The following is a 21988-nucleotide window of genomic DNA, read 5'->3' as shown; positions in this document are numbered from 1 at the left end:
AGCGGCCTGAGGTGGGGCGTGGCCGCTTCGGGCGTGTGCGGAGCTGTGGGTGGGCGTTGCGGAGCCCCGGTCCGGTAGTTAAAAGAGATTTAAATTCGTAAAAACGTTCTAAGATCTTACAGAGTACCGGGCCTAACTAGGTGTATAAAAGCCGCTAGGAAGGAAGTTGTGACGGAATGTACTGAAGCAAACGGCGGTCTTCGATGCGCTAAGGCAATTGTTCGGTAACGCGCCAAGGCTGAGGTGTCCTCCGCGACGGGGACGCGGAGCTGCGCCGGCTCCTCCCGAGGAGCTGGGGACCGCCCGGCCCCCAGGGGGCGCTGTGAGCTCGCCGGCCCTCGCGCGGGCGCCGCCATTTCGGCGCGGTGAGGAGGCGGGGGGAGGCCGGTGTGCCTCATGCCTTTGTGCTCCGCAACGTGCTCGCGGGGCGCTGAGGCTCCGTTCCGCTTGCTCCATCCGCTAGGGTGTTGGGACTTCCCTTCTCCGTGGCAGATCAGTGCTGTGACACAGACTGCTCTATGTTTCCCTTTTTTTTTTTTTTTTTTTCTCCCATATACTCAGTCATAGGATTGGAAGACATCTTGGAGCTCACCCAGTTCCAACTCTTTGTTGTGGGCACGTTGTCCTCCCCCCCAGATGAGGCTGCCCAGGGCCCCATCCAACCTCAGGCCTTTAGGGATGGGGCACCACAGGCCTGTGGCAGCTGTGCCAGGGCCTCAGTACTCTCACTGTGCTGAGTTTCCTCGTAAGATCTAACCTAACTTACAATCAGTGTCTGTGTGGTATATTTGATTGAAAAGCTCATAGGCAAATTAGTTGCCAAGTGGAGATTTTGCTGAAACCGGGATAATTTTTTTCTAAATAAAGCCAATTTTTCTGCCCATGCTTTTGTTGTACTTCGGGAATCAATCCATTGTAGCTGTTTGTGAACCAGAGGAACACCTTATCTTAGACTAGAAAAACAGTAATGGTTTCTGAAGTGTTTGTACAGTTGCTTATATGTCATACTTTGTTATTTTGTTAGGCATGTTACTTTAAAAAGCTGTTCTGATCACAGTGACCTGATATGTCATCTGAAGGTAAACTGCGTTGAAAATAAATTGTGCCATTGTTTGCCTGAGGAGATGCCCTTCAAAGAGATAAATTATCCATGTTTAAAATTATGTCTGCACTCTTGTTCGTTGCACACAAACTCACTGCGTACATAATCACTGAAGCATCAGGCAGAACAGCTGTCATCTCTAGGCCTCCATCAACATTTATGTAATCATCTTCTTTGACAGAAGGCTTGCTGCTGAACTGTGGTGACACACTTTGGGGTGTGTGGAAGGCCAGGAATGCTGATTGGCTTACCTGTCGGTCTTTGTGATTTTTTGTTTCACAAACTACATGAAACTCTGAATCCTTACTCTGAATATAATTGCCAACTGCTTTCTTAACTACCTTTTCTGCAAGATAAATCCCAAACAATAAGAGGAGTAAGTGCAGATCCAAAAAGAGGCACAGTGAGATCTGTAACTTCTCCCTGACTGCTATACATTTTGCAGCAGAGGTGTTTGAAATACCATGTTGCTAAGAAATAAACAAGTGATAGCAGCTTAATCATCAGAAGGAGAAGTTTTGCATGAAGAATAATCCTAAGCAGTATCTTACTGTCAGATGGAGAAATCATGACAATAAACGGTATTTTAATCTTCTTATTAGAAATAGTAGCCAGTCAGCCCACCGTAGCCCACCTTGTGATATGTAGACAAAACTGTTAGTTTATTGTTGGCTTTGTCTCCTAGGAAGTTTGTTGGATGCATTTATGGAACTGAATGTAACCTTGTGTGTTCCATAAAACAGAATTTGGGTTTTGCCCATGATCCTTTGTTCACCTTTGTCCATGGTGTATGTATGTAGTTGCAGATTAAGGTACATTTGATTAGCTTTGCTTGTCTGTGTGATTTCAACATAAAATGTGCAAATATAACAGTAGTTTGTCAACCAAATCACAAGAGCTCGTCTAATCATTTCCTAGTCAAGACTACTGCATAGAAGCTCCATTCAAAAAGTTTTCAGGCTTCATAGAAATTTTGTTGCAGAGTTGGATGTTCGTCATAATTCTTCACCAGAACAAAGTGTATGCATAGGATGGCTTCTTTGCTTTCAGTATAGTCTGTTTATTCTTGAAGCTCAACCAAAAGGAACCTTTTTAAGAATGGCACAGAATGCTTTATATTATCAGCAAATACCAAGAGGTAAGGAAGGACTTTTCTTCATGTTCATTGCTTCTTCCAGTTTCTCAGGTGATGAGTGCTAGTTAGTGAATTACTATCAGCATGTGCTAGTAGTATGTAGTGAGAAAGTATATTTTCATATTGGTTTAACCTGTGTTAGCAGTTTGGCATTACATGTTCTCTTAGTTGTCTGCAAAAGAACCTTATTTCTGAGCACACTAATATGTACTTTTCTCCTCGCTCTGTGAAATATGGACTGAAAAAGCATTTTCCCTGTGAGATTGCAAGCCCCACAGAAATGTGCTGGCAGAAGAACAATTAAATATACATTCTGTTGACAGAGAATAGACTTTTCACTGAATTCAGCCTATAGTGACATAGTTTAGCTGTGGTCTGCCAAGTGTTGTCGATACCATTTTATCTCCCTTTCTCACTTCAAAGGATGCACAGTTTGTTAATCTGTGCAGCAAGTATTTGTATTTCAGCATTTTTCTTTCTTAGCATTTGCTCCTGTACCAGTGAAAAATGAACATGTACAAAATACCTACGTGTGAAATCCCAAGGCACAAATAGGAAGACTCTGTGCATTTTTATTTAAAACAAAATACTAAAAAAAAAAAAACAAAAAAAACCACTAAAAAACTCAAAAGCTTGTTTAAAAGGAACTATGCATCAGGAATACTAAAGAATTTAGCATGTCCTTTATTTTAGAGGCTTACTAACTTTTAGAAATGTGTGTGACACTTCTGCCTCCTTTCATGATTTCTTAAAGTTCTCAGCTGAGCCACTTCTCTTTACTGGTGTATTTATTCTGCTGATTTGGGATCATAAATTTCTGGTGTTCCATGGAAAATATTGAGCTTATTGTCACTTGTTCATTATTTTTCACTGCTCTTCCTCACCTCATTTTTCATGTGAGGACTCTCATGAGTATTTAGATTCCACCTTAAATTGGATAGAAGCAGCATGACTCTGGACAAGCTGTTGAGAGATTTTTAACATTAGTGAGTACCATCTGTATCCCTGAAAGAGAAATTAAGATGGCAAATCCTTTTGAATAGTTACAATGCTAAAGCCCCTATCTTAATCTTGTATTTGGAATGCAATAGACAGGAGCTCTTAATCAGTGGAGTAGGTCTTATTCCACGATCACATCAGTGGGTAGCTTACATTAGCTGCCACACAAGGCATTAATGTGCCTTACGGTTGGGTATAGACTGGGTATGGGTTGGGTATGGTATATGACCATAAATATACAGATGTATAAAGGCAGCTGTTGGCTGGAACTGGTCGTGGCTATCTCCTGCCTGGATATTTAAATGGAAAAGGGTGCAGCATAGCTGCAAATGTGAGCTGAGTGCTGGTCTGAACTGCCTCTCAAGACTGATCTTTCAAGAAAGTGCTGCTGATGCTGAAGGCTATACTAAAAAGGCGTTTCTGTCAGAGGTTTTTTCTCAATTTGATTACCAGTCATAGCTGTGCTCACAACTGAGGCCAGACTGGATGTGAACAGGTGGAAGAGCACAGTTTTGACAGTGGATCCAGCAGAAACTACTTACTTCTACCAGTAAACTACCAGAAACTACCTTACTTCAGCTTTCCCTGTGCAGATACTTTGATTTCAAGTTGCTGTTAGTGAGGTGAGCATTATGCTGTTACTGAGTTTATGTAAAGAAAGCGCATGGACAGTAGGGTTTGAGAAATCATTGTGCCCTACCCTCTTCTTTCCCACACAGATAGAACTGCAGTCATAGAACCATAGAATCATTAAGGTTGGAAAAGACTACTAGGATCATCTAGTCCAACACTTTAACCCATCCCCACCGTGCCGTGTCTCCATGTTTCTTGAAAACTTCCACGAACAGTGACTCCAACCACCACCCTGGGCAGCCTGTTCCAGCGTTCTTTCAGTGAGGAATTTTTCCTAATATCCAACTTGGAAGTCCATTTTGATGTCTCATGAGGACAGAGGTCTTATAGAAGGAGGTGCCTGCCCATGACCCACCTGTCCTTGTCAGAACAACTTGATCCAACCTGTGCTAGGTGTGGACCCTGGAGCCTCAGTCTGACAATTCCCAAACCAAGGCACTGTCCTTTTGTGGACATTTGGCAATGTTAGTTCTGCTTTGCATTGTCTCTGAGTATATAAACAACTAAGCCAGAGAGGTGGGTGCACACAAATTGACTGAAACTGAAGTTAACCAACTCTGAATGTTTGACTTCTTAGCTCTTTAAGTCTAATTCCAATCAGTAAAATAGCACTAGTATTGTAAAGGTATTGTAAGTCTTCTTTAGAATACAGATAATCCTTATGAGGATAATTACACAGATAGGAGAATTTATGAGCTATTTGGAAACACAGCCTTACCCTTCTGTAAGGTTTAGGTTGAGTACAGATAACAAGCACTGCTGAGTGCAGCTTTAGTGTAGTCAGAGCTTGTAGAGACCACCCTTTTTTTTTTTTCTTTTATTTCTTTTTTTCCCCTTCTTTCTTTCTTTCCTTTTTTTTTTTTCCCCCACCTTTTTTTTTTTTTTTCCCCATTTCTTTTTTTTTTTTTCTTCCTGAAAGACATCTCACACATCCCAGTGCATTTTGCCCCCAAACCAGTAATCCTTCCTTCGCAGGCACACGGGCCGTGCCTACTGTCGGTGCATGCAGTCAGCGTACAAGTGAACACGCAGAGACTTTCTCCCGCTGGGTTCCAGAGCAGAGACGTCTCTCGTTGGCTGCATCTGCTGTCCATCACACCGCCGGGCGTGCGGGGCCGCGCAGCCCCCCCCAGCCCAGAGGAGCAGATGTGCTCGGTGTGGAGGCACCGGCTCTTCTCCATGGAAAGAAACGCCGCACTTAGGTTGTTCGTTCTGTTCTCATGCCTGGGCCTCCCAGCAGCTGTGGAACAAACGCTTGCCACAGTGGATGGCAGGTGAGTGATGGAGTGCTTGCTGACTGACCCTTGGTGAAGTTGGGTGCGTGTGTCAAATGTGGTCCTTTAGTGGCGTGTGTCATGCGGGAGATTTGGCTGTGGTTTAGAATATCAGGGCATGGTTCCAGTTTTCCTCTCAGAGAACAGCTGAGGTGAATGTAGAAATTAATAGAAATTTTGAAGCCTACGCTGTGTAAAAAAGCAACTTTAAAACAATTTTATGTGTAACACTAAAAATGGTTTAAAAATGAATTTTTCTGATCATCTGTCTTACACTTAATGATTCTCTTGCTCATGATTCTCTTGCTCTGACTTTCTCTGGCCTTTTTTTACTTTATTCTTTTATTTATTTATTTATTATTTTATTTTTTATTTTGATTTAATAGATATAAATAGAATAGCATCAAGGGTGTGAAAACTACTCCATGAAATGTGGGTGCTAAAATATTCTACTTGTGCAGAAGCGTGAATTCAGCATTGCTAAAAAGTCTTACGGTTAAGAAATTACAAGGAATTTGGATTCATCTCCGTTTATTGTGCCATTTTTTAATTTAATGAAATATTAATAGGAAGCCCAAATTAAAGTAAAGGAAAGAGAACTTTCTAATGCCAAGCATTTTAAAAGTGTAAAGAGCCTAAACTGTATTAGTTGAATTATGTCCCCGAGGCACTAATAACAAGCATCAAATATGCTGATGAAGATCACAGCTGGCAATAAAATCTGTACTAAGGCAAGAAGGACATGTGGTGATTTGCTTAAGCTTGTATTAGGAGAGCTGGTAGTCAGTTACCAGTAAGTGCTACAATATGTTTTCATTTAAATAGCTTACTTCTTGTTCTCCTTTGCCAGTTTTCAGATTTGTCTGTGTCTTCTTAGAATAATTGCTTCTTTGCTATCAGATCAAAATTAGAGAGAAGGAAGTGAAACACTGCATGAACTTTATTCTAATAAAAATTAAGAAATGTAGTTGTGCTTCTGTTGCTGTGGAATTGAATGGGAATTCAACTTTTGCATTCAGTGGAGGTGAGATCATACCTATAATTTGCCAGACTTTCTATGAACTCAATTTTGTTATTTATATACAGAACTATAATTTTTTGTAGGTCCTAATTCTACTAAAGTACAGATGAAACAATACTCAGTGCAAAACAAAGTAATTATGTAAATCTGTCTCCCTGTGTTCCATCACAGATGGAGCTACCAAAATGTGACACTAAATATTTAAAATCTGCAAAGAGATGCAGGCTTTGTAGATGTGGTTTTTTTTTTTTTTTTTTTTTTTTTTTTTTTTTTTTTTTTTATGATATAACTTCAACAGATATATTCTAAATTTAATTACAGTTTTTGTTAGGTACATTTCTTAGGAGGAACTAGATTTTACTTTGAATGTGACTCACAATTATAATTTAATAACTTTGGAGATATTACATATGAACAGCGTCCCTGGGACTACAATCTGGTTGTTGCTGCCAACTGCTCAGTAAGCATTCCCCTCTTTTGGTCATCATAATTTCATATTTAGTGAGTATGAAGGTTCACATTATTTTTCAAATAAACACTTCATAAATTATTGACACCAGTTTTACAGTCAGTGAGGTAGTCTGCAGCTGGACAATACGAGTGTGTGATAGTTGGAATAAATACTGCAGCAGAGTGTATTTTGGCACCTGATGCAGTTTGTGAGAGCAGTAATATGAAAAGTAAAAGACAGCCATCCCTATTGCTTCGCCTGAAACATTTTAAGCTGATGGCATGAGAAGTATGGCCTCCACACTTGATCATTTTTGCATCCCAGGTTTATTCATTTTGCTCACTTCGGTGGCCAAGTGGCTGCTCGCATGAGAGTCTTCAAGGGGTGGAGTCTACATGAACAGTTTAGGTACAAAGTTAGACTTTGTTATCTTACATAGATGGATAATGTTGTCTGATAAGAGGGAATTTACACTTCTTTATTCTTATAATCTTATTTAATTGGGTTTTACATAGTGATTAGTCATCCCAGTGCTTTGTATTAGGGCTAAGCCAATTTCATGTGGGCTCCTGACACACTAAGAATGGTAAGTTCAACATACAGGATATTGCCTGCTTGCGTCTGGACTAGTTATTTCTGAATTGGTAAAGAAATATGTTAGTCCTCAAAGCATACACAGTGTGTGCTCCTGAATTTGAAGTTACTATAGGACAGAATGGCTGAAAAAGAATTACGTTTTTATAAGTCATGTGTATGTTTTTGTTTGCTAAAATGATTTGCTCTAGCTAGAGGTAGTTTCCTTTCTCCCCTTACTGTAATTAATGTTTTGTGTATACAAGCAAATATGTGGTCTTATTTCACTGTTAACTTTTCCCATTATTTCTTATAATGCTTTCATCTTACGAGGGCAAAAGCTCCTGGCTGCCAGAAATCACCTGTCAATTGGTCTTGGCTGAAAGGGCCTCTGATTTGACACTGGGATGGTTATTGAAGGCCACCTGTTTCTGTCACAGATGACATGCTTCCATGAAACCTCAGGGTTATAAATGTCAAAAGCAGTCAGATTTTTTCTGCTCCGAGAAAGGGAGGCGATCCTTACCATATACCACTGTCTGTGCCACAGCTGGGCTGTAGTGAGACAAAGCAAACCCCTTAGTGGGGTTTCACACAGAATACAAGAGGTAAGGAGGAAGCTGGCATTGCTGGTGAGCAGGGTAAGAAAAAGAAGTACCCAGGTGGAGGCATTCCGCTCCTGTGCTTCTGCCTGCATCCCAAGTGTGTGAGAAGACTGCCATGTGGCTGAGAGCATTTGTCACACTGTGATACTTAGCGGTGATTCCTGGGTCACACTCTCTACTACATTCCTCATGAAAGCATGAATATTTCATCAGCTGTGCGCATTCATCTATATTTGAATATCTTTGTGCTGAAAAAAGCAGTTTGGCCTTCAGGAACAGCATGGCTGTGTATTGCTGTGGTATATTGCATGTGATGTGAAGGAGTCAGACTGTGTTGTCACAGACTTCAGCCTGAGCCTCACAGGCTGTGTGGAGGGCATTTGTACCTGTGTTCAAGGCATAGCCCTGCGGAGTTTTTTGTCAGGAGTATGGTGCCTCATACGTTCATTCATTCTTTGCTCTCCTGAGGGCCTTATGTTGCTTATTAATTAGTATTCCTTAAGGTGAACCACTTGGCATGGCCATTGTATTAGCATTATCCCGATGGGAGATAAGTAATGACTTTCTTACCAACAATCATAATACAACCCTTTCTCTTTTCAGAGCAACATAAAAACCACTCAAGTCCAGTGATGAAATTAACTGAATTATGCAATTTCACCTGTCTCCTCACGTCCTAGTTTTAGTCTACTTGCTTCAGCGTGGCTATTTCCAAATGTAATAATGGGCCTTGAGCTTTTAACTGAGCATATGCTAAGAAGCTAAGTGTATAACTAACAGAATTAAATATATGTAGATATAACTAAATATAACTAGAGTTAGTATCTAAATAATTCATATCAATTTCTTTTTGGTGTGCCTCATTTTTATAGCTTTGTTTTTGAAAAAATGCCCAGATGAGCTGCTGCCTTCTCTGTCCCAAAAGCACAATCTGTCCTGAAAAACTGGGAGAGGAAATTACCATTGGGCCCTAATGACACAGCCTATGCTCCTAGTCAGTATAGAAGCTTTTAGAGAGCTTTGATCAAGAGAACAAAATTAAGTCTGTTTTGGTCATATCTTGAGACAGCCAGTTTTTGTTCCTTGCACTGGACTCTTGAAGATGCTGAAGTCTGCTGTGTGATCTAACAGTGTCTTTCTGGTGCAGGTTGGGCCAGAATTAGCCTTAGGTAAAGGGCAGTTGATGTATACGCCCAGTACATGCATCTCAGTGGGATTCTATTGAAGTTACAGTAAACAAATTTACTTTGGAATTATGCTCTGGATTGCTTAGGTTTGGTAGACATAGCAAAACTACTCTGCTTCTGCTCCTTCCTTACGAAGCAGTGGTTTAAAAAAACTATCCTAGTGCTAACACCTGGCTCAGAAATGTGGTGAGAGTGGGACCCATGCTGAAAGTGCACCATCTCATTGAAGTCTGTGGGATTTAACAGCTCTTGACTGGAGAAAGAGCTGGGCTCACTTTGTCTAATTAAAATGCCAAACTGATTTTGAACAGTGTTATCTATATTTATAACATAAAATCTTTTTGGCTCGTTCAGCTCAGATTAGAGTCAGTGCATTGTGCTGCAGATCGTAGCTGTCTTTTTGTACTGTGTCACATTTTCTCTGTGGACTGTCTTCTGTTTTATTGCCTTGGTTGCTGAAGGGACTGACTGTCCTGTATGGTCAGGAGCAGAGCTGCTCATCAGGCCTGCTGTTTGGTGACAAAGTGACAAGCTGGGATATGAACTCCCCTCACTTTTCTCTTTTTTGCCTTCTGGGTTTGAGGAGTTTGCAGGGGTGCACAACAAGTCTATTCTTGGCAGCACAGAGTATGCCTATGAAAAGATGCTTTTGCTAGGGAGGCACTGATGAGAAGAAGGAGCCTCTTGCCCTTCCAAACCATGAGAGTAAACTAGATGTTATGTGTGAGATGATAGAATAATAGAATGATTAAGGCTGGAAAAGACTTCTAAGATTATCCAGTCCAACCATCAACCCACGTCCAGCATGCTCATGACCCATGTCCCTCAGTGCTACATCTGCCCTCTTCTTTTGAATGCTTCCAGGGATGGTGACTCCGGTTTCCCTGGGCAGCCTGTTCCAGTACCTCATCACTCTTTCTGAGAAGAAATTTTTTCCTAATGTCCAGCTTGGACCTACCCTGGTGCAACTTGAGGCCATTCGTTCTTGTCCTGTCACTGTTACCTGGGAGAAGAGGCCACTCCCCACCCTGCTATACCTCCTCTCAGGGAGTTTTAGAGGGCATTAAGGCCTCCCCTGAGCATCCTCTTCTCCAGATTGAACAAACTCAGTTCCCTCAGCTGCTCCCCCAGGACATGTGCTCCAGACCCCTCACCAGCTTCACTGCCCTTCTCTGGACACGCTCCAGAGCCTCAATTACTTTTTTGTAGTGAGAGGCCCAAAACTAAACACAGTACTCGAGGTGCAGCCTCAGAAGATTAGAGTTCAGGGGGACAATCCTCTGCCTGCTCCTGCTGGCTGCACTATTTCTGATACAAGCCAAATACCATTGGTCTTCTAGGCCACCTGGGCACTCTGCTGGCTCATGGAATTACATGGGTTTTGAGTGAGCCAAGTGCAGAAAGATGGAATTCCCTTGCTGCTAGAGCTGCTTAGATGTGATAGAAATGGATTTCAAGGCTGCTCTGTGTTCCTTCTACATGAGGTTATGATGCTGTGTCTCACACCATTCTGCCACTAAGATGAAGGCATTTAAGTTGGTATTACTCTTGCTCATTGTCCTTACATTGTTCTGGTCTTTGCATGCATCTTTTCAAGTATTTTGTATTGTGAATGTTATACTGAATGAAACACAGCAGCAGGAGCTCTTCCATATGAACCTGTTGGAGACTTCAGATGCTGAAAAAGTAAATATTTTTTCTCTTCTCTTCTAGTTCACATGTAGTTTCAGATCAAGATTCTCTGCAAAGAACTGGTAAGGCTTTCAGTGGGCTAAATGCCTGGATACTGGCTCTGACAGTGCAGCTGTAAAAAAATCTTCATTTCCAGGAGCTGCTCGTTCTGGTATTGCTGACTGTTTTGTCAAGTGTTCTGTTAAAACATATCCATCTTTAACAGATATCCTTTAAGGGATTTGCCTGGTTAAAACAATCATGTACTAATTGACTCTGAAATATAGTGAGAATATAGAACAAAGAAGTCTTTGGGTTTTTTTTTTCTTTCTTTCCTTTTTTTTTTTTTTTTTTTTTTTAATCAGATGAAAACAGAGCTAAGTGTTTGAAAGGTGAAGATGTGAGAAAGTCCATGAAGCGAGTTCACTCCTACAAATCTTCACTGTCCTAACAGTGGAGAACACTGTCCTAACTCGTGGAGATAGACAGACCATCTGTTTGTCACAGGTTCCCATCTCTGTCCCCTGCAGGGAAAGAAATTCCTACACAGGCTCTTGCCTTGTAATTCAACACACACTTTTTGAAAACAGCTTGTTGCATAAAGAAAAAGTAAGGTTTTATTAAGTGTGAGATGTATATACATGTATATGTGGATAGGCTAAATCCTGTCATTTTTGGCCACTGGAGTTCTTCCCAGCTAGGATGGCATGATATTCACTGAAAAGGAGACTTTATTTTATGAGCAAGGTAAACTAAAACATAAGATGGATGTTGAAGGTGATATTTGCATCAAGACACACATTTTCCAAAACAAAATAAAATATCTTGTTCAAGGCTACTTGTGCCAGAACATGCAAGATTGTGGTTGTACAAGAAGTGGATACGTTCTGTGTGGGCTCATAACACACTTTTATCTGCAGGTCGACGCTATGATGGTGGTGTGAAGCCAAAATTCAATGTAAATCAAGTGGCAATTGCACAGGTAATGCTTGCAGGAACTGTATCAGAAAAGTTTTGTCCTTTTTTTTTTTTCCAGTAACATGCTGAGATCTTTTAACTTCTATTATTGAATTAAATAATCTATTATTTACAAGAAATAGCTAACAAAATTCTGAGTCATTGTGGTTTGCTATTGATTCCCAACGTGCATTTCAGTGTCTCTGCTTTTCTAAGCAGTGAGGTAAGGCTTCATTGCTGGTGCTGTCACTGGGCTCAGGCACAGCGTTGTTCTAGAAGAACCAAATTGTACTCCTCCTCTTCTGTACAACTGCATTTGACTGCAGTGCCCAGTATTTTGCTTGGTACAAAAAAAATATCTGAAGCGAAACTGATAAGGAAAAGGCTCCCCTCTCTTATTTATTGGTAATTCTGAGAACACAGCGTTATTACTTGTCCAAATAACATTCATAGTCAGTGTTTCTTGCTGATCTTACCTTGCTTTCTGCTTGTTGCTGTGAGTACTTACTAATTTTAATTCCTAAAGCAGCCTTGTGCCATATGTGAGGTCAAGTATCAAAAGGGTCTTTCAGGGTCTGAGCTGGGAGATGTGATTTGCTAATCTTAACAGCAAAAAACCCATCTCTTTAAGCCAAGACAAAGCTTTGGGGCTTAACTGTGTCCCTTCTGGAGCCTGATAAGGTGCTGTTTGTGACTGAAACTTAGAAAGGATACCTACTTTGTTTTTGTTCGTGCTTTGAATTTGCTCAATGCAAAACAGCCATGCAGACATTACATGCATTATTATGTTTAAATAGGATGCATGCATAGTTGAAAAAGAGCTAAAATCTGGAAATCTTAATATGAAAATGACAAATTTTGAAATCCTTTCTGAACTCTAACTTACTGTCTCACTTTATATAATCTCACAGTCAAATTGTCTTTCTTTGGCTCAGATGGAATAGGATTTTTTTTCTGACGTTCTTTGAGAACATGGTGGAAGCTGCAGTTCCAGTGTTTAATGTTATCACAGAATCACAGAATCACAGAATCACAGAATTGCCAGGGTTGGAAGGGACCTCAAGGATCATGAATCTCCAACCCCCCTGCCACATGCAGGGCCACCACCATTCCACCTAATGCTAGACCAGACTGCCCAGGGCCCCATCCAATCTGGCCTTGAACACCTCCAGGGACGGGGCATCCACAACCTCCCTGGGCAGCCTGTTCCAGTACCTCACCACTCTCTCCGTAAAGAATTTCCCCCTGACATCCAACCTATATCTCCCTTCCCTCAGCTTAAAACCATTTCCCCTTGTCCTGCTGTCAAACTATGTCAAAGTATGAACTACTGATTCTGTAAAAGCAGAGATCCACATTGAGCCATGCTATGGGCCCAACTGTCTAAGGTCAATTTAAAATTGATTTTTTTTCCCACCTTTAGAGCTGCCTAAAGTGTTTTTGGTATGGTAGACTGTATGCTTTGCCACAGCTGAGTCTTAGAGAGCCTTTTGCAGGGGTCAGCAGCATTTCTAGCATTCTAGCATTACTTCATCTTCTTGTATTGGGCAGCTCTGATTGTGCTGGGCTGAGATAGGATAAAAAAAATGTCAGTTACTCTAATAATATTTCTGTAGAGTGACTTGAAAAACAACTTTAGCTTGTATTAGCTATCTTGCCAGTTGTGTTGGAGCTAAAGGTCTGTATGGTATGCTGCCCAGTGTTGGGAGGGGTGAGACAGGTACTTCTGTGCATCCCTACCTCAGTACTGCTGCAGCTAAAACCTAGCAATGCTTTCCAAGTGGCCACCTTATTGTAGGGTGGAGAATATCTCTTGCAGTACCCTTCTTTTGATACTTATCTTCTGTATGGTCCTTCAGGTTGTCAGCTACAACTTGAGCAGAAGGGATCAGCTGGAAAGAGCATCCTGGAGGCCATTCACCCATAGCCACTACAGCCCTCTCAATGTCACAGTTAATGGCATCCCTTGCATTCTCTTCTGGGCCAAGAGGATCATGATTAAGTTCGAAAACCACACACAGCTGGATTTGACAGAGAAGACATTTGGTGTCCATGCAACAGTGGATGTTGGAGATTCAAACTGCAGTGAAGACAATGCAATGTAAGATGTCAGTGAAACTAGTACCAGATAACAAGTCTAGTAAGTAAATATTGAAGAAACAAACCTTGTCATATGTAGTATAGAGCCCCAGTATATCAGGGGCACATTGCAGCCAGCAAGGCCGTGTGGATTAGATGCTTTCAGATGAATGTTTCATTTGGCATATAGATGTACGTGTCTGTCTTCATCTTCAGTAATGTCAGTCCTTGTGGCCAGCCAGTTTCCCATTAGTATCTGAGATTGGAGCTATTGATCTCTTCAGTCTCCAGGTATTTTGAATTGCTGTTTGGAAAAGTGAATAATGGGCCCTATGCTAAACATCAGGATTTAGAGGCTGGCAGTGACTGGTGGTGGACTACTTACCTCTACGTAGGATATGTGCCAGTATTGTTTACAGTGTAAAAATGCAGTTATGTCTTTAGAGAGAGTTAAGTAGCCCCATGTCCCAGAATGTGATTTATGAATTGCTGATTCTTAAAGGTAAAATAATTACAGGTTTGCATACTGTTCTGGCATGAATTACTTTAGTATGAACAGTTCATTGCCTCACTCCTACCAGTTAACCTAACTGGATTCCAAATCCTCCTATTCTTTAGCCATACTAGAAAGGTATGCATTTTTTTAATATCGTAGAGATGTTCCCACAGCCTTTTTTTGTTGGAGAGGTGTTCCACCCGCTGAGCATCCTTGTGGCCTCTACTGGACTTACTTCAACAGATCCATGTGTTCTTTGTGCTGGGAGCCCTAGGGCTGAACACAGTGCTCAAGGTAGGGTCTCTTGAAAGTGGAACAATCAGTTCCTTCAGCCTGCTAGCGACACTTTTTTTAGTGCAGTCCAGGACACAGTTGATGTTTTTGGCTGCAAGTGCACATTGCTCGTTCAGGTTCACTTTTTCATTCACCAGTACTCATAAGTACTGCAGGGAGTACTCCCAAGTGGCTCCTAAGCCACTCATCTCCCGACCTGTATTTATAATTGAGATTGTCCCAACCCAGGTGCAGAACTTTGCGCTTATCCTTGTTGAATTCCAGGAAGTTCACATAGGCATCCAGGTCCCTCAAGCCTGTCCCTCTTGATGGCATCCTCTGCCTCCAATGAGTTGACTGCATTGGAATGGACTCCCAGGGCAGTGGCCACGGCACTGAGCTGCTGGAGTTTAAGAAGTGTCTGGACGATGCTCTCAGTCATGCAGTCTGATTTTTGGGTAGATCTGCGGGGTGCCAGGAGTTAGACTTGTTGATCTTTATGGATCACTTTCAACTTGGGATATCCTACGATGCTATGATTGGTGTCATCTGCTCAATTGCTGGGAGTGCACTCAGTCTCACTGTCTATGTCACCAACAAAGATGTTTAATAGTATCAAACCCAATATGGACCTCTGAGGAGCACCCTTTATCACTACCTGGATGTGGAGCCACTGACTTCAACTCCTTGAGTGCAACCAGGTAGCCAATTCCACTGAGTGGCCCATCTGTCAACTCCATGTTGCTTTCACTTAGAGATACAGATGTTATGTGGGACAGTGTCAAATGCTTTGTAGATAGATGATGTCAGTTGTTCTTCCCTTATCCACGAATGCTGTAAACCCTCTGTAGAAGGTCACAATTTGCCCTTAGTGAGCCCATCTTGGTTGCTACCAACCACCTCTTTTTTTTCAATGTACCGTAATGTAGTTTCTAGGAGGATCTGCTCCATGGTCTTGCCAGGCACAGAGGGGAGACTGACTGGCCTGTAGTTCCTGGGTCTTCCTTTTTTCTCTTTTTAAAAATTAGAGCTATGTTTCCCCTTTTCCAGTCACTGGGAATTTCACCAGGCTACCATGACATCTCAGGTATGATGGATAGTGGCTTAATAACTTAGTGGATTATCTGGCTGAGTGCTCACATGATGAATTGCCCTGTTGTTCTCACCCCAGAGAAGTCCCTTAAACTTCTCTCATTTGACGCCTTCTTTGCTAAGATAATCCTGTGCTGTGGCTTTGGATTAGCTTCATACTACCTTTATACTGTCTGAAGTAGCTGGAGCCAGGGCCTGGCTACAAATGCATATGCATTTGCTATGTAAATTTAATATAATAAAATAGCCAGTGATTGGTTGGTTTGGTTTTTATGTACCAATTCCTGGATCAAGCAACTAAATTTCATGTTATATTTGCCAGTGTCTAATCTTGTTTTGTGATGTGTCTATCTTTGAACTATAATATGCCTTTGTAATAAAATAAGGGAAGGTCTAGGTATGAGGGAGAGGGCAACCCACTTGTGGCCCTGGGTGGCTAGTAATGTGGCTCCACGTGATCAGAAACTTTTAATGTTATTACATGATTTTTAGTGGTAATTTTCATGAGTTGATTGTGTGTAGCTCAAGTATGGACTGCGTGGGTAACAATGGGGTGCTGCAGAAGGGTGGGTTCAGTGCAGAGTTGGCTCCGCCTCTTGCGCCCACCACACACATTTAATCAAATTGCAAGTCATGATTCAATTACGCAGCTTGGTGAATACAATTCAGCGATTGCTGATAATGTATAGACCTACCTACTTAGGTACTTCCCTGTGAAGGCATGCACTTTTTGTTACTGAGTTGGCATGTAAGTTTTCTCATTTAATTATTCAACTGGCTTGTATCATTTTGTACAATAATTTAATACATATTCACTGTGGAAGAAATATCCAGAACACTCATTTGGTGCTGACAAGTTCTGTAAGTCAGCATCACAAAAAGCATAAAGTAGTTTATAGTATGTTTCTGATTAGTTTTGTACATGCTAGGGCCTTTCACTTCAATTGCCTGTGCTGACTGCACAGAAGCTTTGTAAAGCTACCTCAAAGCCAGTGTATTTATATTGCTGTAATGATGCATATGTGTAACATTCAAACTTCCATACTATCTGCTTTTATTACACTCTAGTACCTAAAAAAATGAGGATTACATGCCTGTTTACATGTAGCTCTTCTTAACAACATGTATAGGTTATACCTGACCAATATATGTATTACAAATCAGCCTTTTTGTCTTGAAAAAGTGAGCATAGATCAAATGCACCTAATTATCAACTGAGGATGAAACAGCAGGATTTAAATATCTTGTTTTCTTTGTGTAAAGTCTAGGCCTCATTCAAATTAACATATGAACTACAGGATTTCAATGGAGGAAGATTTAATAATTGTAAGTTTTTTTTTTCCCACAGATTTTAAAGGTGTAGTGAGTAAAAGACTGTCTGTCACTGTGCTTAATTTTCTATGCTGTTTTTTCTCTTAAATTTTAGATAAGTTTTTATCTAGCCTGACATTACTCACTTTTTGACTTAGGCTTTCTCTGAAGTTTGGTGATATTGGAAATCTAAAGGGACTTGTTATTAGGTAAGTAATATGATAAAGAATAATATTATGCAATCATATGTTATTATCTATTGGTATGCAATTACTTGTGCGATTTTTTTGGGTGAGCTAGTAGCAGATGTCTCTGTCCTTGGTATGGGACTCAGAACTAAATTATCTTCAATTATCTTATTTCCAACACAAACATTTTATGATTCTGTGATATAATCAAGACATTTGCATTTAACAGAGCTGTCATTTTCAACTGTATTATTTGTTTATTGTATTTTCTTACAGCATTTCTTCTTCTATGTTGAATTCTCTACACATGAGAAAAGTTCACGTCATCTCATTTGAGTAGTCTCAGATATTTGCTAGACTCCGTTAATTAGCTGAATTTTTGGGGGGAATTTTGTTGAAAAAACTGATAGTGTAGGCTGCACAGGCATCAGACTGTGACCTACTTCATGTTTGCTTGTTGGTGACCAAAGAAAACAGCATTTCCTGGTAAATAATTTTGTATGTGATGGTATTTTACTAAGATTCCATGCACAAATTGAGTGTGTAGTGGATCATATCAATTTAGCCTTTTTTCTTCCACATCTATGCACTCTTTCTAACTTACTGTGTCATTACTAAAGTTAAAATAGGTTAGCATATTGGAGTATGTCATGAACCTGTAGTGTTCTCTGTGAAACCCAAGGAACTGTAAGAAACAACAGTACACACAAAAAATGAGCTTTAGTGTAGATAACAAAAGAAAAGTTTACCTTTTCTTAGTGTTCTTGGAATGAGAAACACATTTCACATATGAAGTTTTAGTAATATAAATGGAGGAAATTGATAATATTGGTTGGTCTTCTGAGGTTATCTGACGTGAACTTAATAGTTACAACTCTTAGACTTGCTATTGTATTCTTCTTTTTTCCCATAAAATATTTTCAGATTGTTACTAACAACCAACTATTACCAGCTGTCTGTTCAGAACTGGTTCAGCTTACAGAGGCTGCAGCTTCTTTACAACCACTCTGTACAAGCAACATTTAATGCAACAAGAATATATGCACCAGCAAGTTACTCCTTCCACTGTGAACGTGTGAGCAGCTTGCAGAGATATGATGCCCTCCTGATACCGAGCTCTGCAAACGATGTTTCAAAGCTCTGGGAAGTTACTTTCATTGATTTCCAGGTAATGTTGTTGAATTAGGCCAAATGGATCCCATAGGTAGACTGATGGTAAATTCTGTACTTAAGTTCCAAGAAAGTATTATGATCTCATGCGTACAATTTATCTAACCTCCATACAACTTTCGGCAAATTAAATAGAAATGGAAATTTAAATTACTCTAGTCATTCTCCTGTCAAAGCAAATGTAGGGCTGTATAGCTTTTCTGTAGTGCCATGCTTGGGTTTCCTCTTAATGAGATAAGTAAAATTAATATTAGATGTCAATATTAGATGTCTCTGAGCTGGACTCTTAAAACCAGTCATCAAGGTTGGGATTCATCTAACTCAGTTTTTGAAGACAAGAAATGTTAACGTTATGCTCTGGTTACAGTCACCCCAATCTGCCTCTAAAGTCAGTGGATATTTCTTCTAACTCATCCTGAGTCCTTATTTTAGGATGAGATTACTCATCAGCTGAAAGTGCCTATATTTCTGAATCTGGTAATAATTGACCGTAAAATGTCTTGGCTTGGATATTTTGCTTTTAGATACGTAAGTTTTAGGGGATGAATCCCAGCCCAAATTGCCCAGTAGCCCTGATTGCACTGAGTACTTCTACTCTACCTCACCATCAGTACTTTTTTTTTAGCGAGGGTAAAGCAGAACAAGTATGGAAGAAGTAAATGCAGAGATGTAGGACTTCTTTGCCCTTTTAGTCCCCATTTGGTAAATGTCCATGAACCCATTTTAGTGAAGCAGTCAACTCTGTGAACGCCAATGTGGTAAACTTCACATTAGAACTGAAGTCACGAGTAAAGCTTGTCCTGGCCATAGATGAATGCATCTTCTTATAGTTGGGCTGATTCGTTACCACGTATCACATGCTTGAATCTGGTGATAAAAATCCAATACTAGGGTAGGCAATTACGCATGTTTTGTGCATTGAAATTTGTGCAGTTTGAAACAGAGAGTCTGGAAATCCTTAACAAATGATACTGGAAATGCATGTACCAGGAAAGTACCACACTTACAATTAAATGTGAGCAAAGTATTCAGAGTGATATGGAAGATTCTGTTTAAAACACAACTGCAAATTCTTTGAGCAGCAGAGTGATGGGGCTTAGAATAACTTTTGGTCTCCAGAAGACTGACCTGGATAAGCTCACTATGAACTCCAGATACCATTGCAAGATATAATTTTGTAATATGATGATACTAAATCAAAAAATTTTAGTGGCACCAGAGCAAAGTCACAAAATTATTTGCAAAGATTTTACTTAATATGAGCCCTTCTGTTCTCTTTGTAGATTCAAGGTTTTAACATTCAAGAAGGACATTTTGCCTATGCAAAAGATTGTGCATCCTTTTTCTCTCCAGCAATTCTTATGGGGTTGGTTATGTCGCTAATTCTGCTGCTGGTTCTCGCCTATACTCTTCATATGTTGATTCACCTGAAATCTCTTGACAGGCATCATGAATGCAAAGCTTCTCCTGCTTATTTTGCACAAATGAAAGACAGTGACATGGGGGATGAGAAAGAGCCACTGAGAATTAGTGGAAATGAATCGTATGAACTTAGAAGCCAGCAGTTTTGTAAAATCTATATTTAGCAGCGTGTTAGCTGTCACAGTGAAACAGTGAAAGTGATATTTTTTTTCTACTGGCCTTGTTCTATGTAGTTTGTGCTAATTTTTCACCAACCAATGAAAGGAAAAATAGATAATAGACTGTTTATCCAATTTATCCTGTTATTTATTGATAGCCATCTCAAAGTTTCCTTTGAAAACGGGAACAAGAGAAAAAGATTCCAGTGTGAGTAACAGATATAATGTGATAGGAGTTTATTCCTGTAGTACAAAACCAAAATGCATACCTTTGCAGCCAGCTTACCAAATTCTGAAGAGAAGAATCACTAATGGAATTTTTTTGAAGTTAAATAAAGAGACAAAAAATAAAATTTAAAAAAATCTCTTGGCTCATTCTTACAGAAGATGAGAGTTTTCTTGGTTTGTAATTGCTTTGACTCGTCTGCTATCTATCCTAACAAAATAGCATCTGTTCATTTTACAGTGTGTATTTTCATTATATTTAATTCAGGCATTCCAAATTACACCCTTCCTCTTTGTCTGCATGAACTCCTTCTTCAGAGCCCCTTAAGCTATGTATTACACACGACATTGATGAAACAGTGATAGTTGTGGTACAGAGACATCTTGATACTTTTGTGTAAGCTGGAGGCTTACCATAAAGATCTGCTGGGAGAGGAGCAGACATCTGGTCAAAGGCTTACCCTTAACTTCCCAGCTCAACTTTATGCCAAAAGAAGGATTATGAGCATTATGCCCTATAATTCTAGATTTTTATTCTTCTCTATCAAATCCCTTTAGTTTTCCAATATTTTACCTAAATAGAGAATATCTAATGCTAAAATGTAAAATACATGCAAGCATAGTGAAATTGGAAGTTCCCCAGCAGCAAAAAGAATTTCCAGAATGTTAGAAAATCTTCTACAAAAGCAGATTTAATAATCAAATGCTTTTATTTAAAATAACAGAGCTAGCTAGTTGTTTATGGTCTTTTTAACCTATCCTGCAGTTCTCTTTAAGCATCCTGAGGGATGTCCAAAGAGCTCTTACTTACTAGCACAGATGACACGCAGACCAGACATGAAGTATGAAGCAGTTAGTTGATTTAGGGAAGCACTTCAGAGGAAAATAAACGTCATCTTTGAACTGTAACCAGATGTAGGATATAAGCTTCTGGGGACTTGGCAGGGCTGCCTGTGGCCAATCTCTGTCAAACATAAAGCGTTTCATAAAGGATACAAGCAAAACCAGGTATATTTGGGAATCCGAATAAGATTTGGAGCTGCAAATAAAAAGTCGACGGCATTCTACATGTGGTTCCCCCTTCCTTAAACACCACGGTGACAGACGCAGGTTGATGGCAAAGTTATAAGAAGCTGAGCGTGTCAGTGCTGAATAGGTGATGTTCTCCAGAGCTGGGAGAACAGTGCTCTTGTGCCTGCAGTCTGCTTTCCCACCAGGCACTGAATAACTGACACTCATCAGTGGCAGACTGAGCTTCAAAATTACCTCCTTCCCTAGCTGTTCTCCTGTCCACATAATGTTCTGCCCATGTGTCAGCACAGAATGTTGGTGCAGAATTAAAGATGGGAATGTGTGTGCGCTTTCTGCTGTGAGGCACTTGGGCAAGGTAGATGACTGTGTACCCACTACGTGCCAGGCAAACTTCATGGAAGGAAGAGAATGCAGAGAATAAAAAACGGCAAAAGAAGGCAAAAAAAATCTCTCCTGTTCTCAACTTTTTCAAAATGATGCCAGAATTGCAGTTACACTTATTGTGTCAGGGGTGATGGAGTACAACTGGTGGTTATCTCCTCTCTGCTGGGACTTCTCACCTGGCAGTGAAAATGCTCAGGATCATCATATTTCAACTTGTGTGCTAGCAATGATCAGAAAGGGTGACAAATACACCAGTTGAGTTAGATAAGAAATATGGTGCTCAGGAATGAGTAACCATATATTTGTAAAGAGTTAATGATGTTTTAGTGGAGAAGCAGAATGAGAATCAAAAAGCATCAGTATAAAAGCAAGCACCATGATTGAAAAAGACAAAACCTGGATTTCTGATAGGCTGTTTTCTGTGAGGCAGATAAGCAAACCTTATCAACTGCACTATATATTAAAACAAGAGGCATTCCGTTGCTCTGCTTCTGACATAAGAAAATTCAGGTTAACATTGTCTGCTACAAAAACAAGCTACATTCACGCT

The 21988-nt window shown here is 40.3% G+C and overlaps 1 protein-coding gene across 2 annotated transcripts; it reads left to right on the top strand.

The window, feature by feature from the left end:
• The first annotated feature begins 58 nt into the window (after nucleotides 1-58).
• LOC116239430 (V-type proton ATPase subunit S1-like protein) lies at nucleotides 59-20657 on the top strand. Of its 2 annotated transcripts, XM_090131222.1 has the most exons (9): nucleotides 59-3859; nucleotides 3956-4129; nucleotides 4845-5143; nucleotides 10694-10734; nucleotides 11572-11633; nucleotides 13468-13709; nucleotides 17018-17068; nucleotides 17972-18215; nucleotides 19501-20657. In XM_090131222.1, the coding sequence occupies exons 3-9, from the start codon at nucleotides 5016-5018 to the stop codon at nucleotides 19801-19803; spliced, it is 1071 nt and encodes a 356-aa protein (XP_089987348.1). In that variant the 5' UTR covers nucleotides 59-3859; nucleotides 3956-4129; nucleotides 4845-5015; the 3' UTR covers nucleotides 19804-20657. The 2 variants fall into 2 exon arrangements, with proteins under 2 accessions (XP_089987348.1, XP_031465389.2); XM_031609529.2 differs by lacking the exons at nucleotides 59-3859; nucleotides 3956-4129 and having other exon boundaries at nucleotides 4787-5143.
• Nucleotides 20658-21988: the final 1331 nt, after the last annotated feature.

The sequence above is a fragment of the Phasianus colchicus genome, chromosome Z (genome assembly GCF_987193195.1).
Source record: "Phasianus colchicus chromosome Z, bPhaCol1.hap1.1, whole genome shotgun sequence".
In the NCBI taxonomy this organism is placed as follows: Eukaryota; Metazoa; Chordata; class Aves; order Galliformes; family Phasianidae; genus Phasianus; species Phasianus colchicus.
This window is presented reverse-complemented; position numbering and strand designations above follow the sequence as displayed.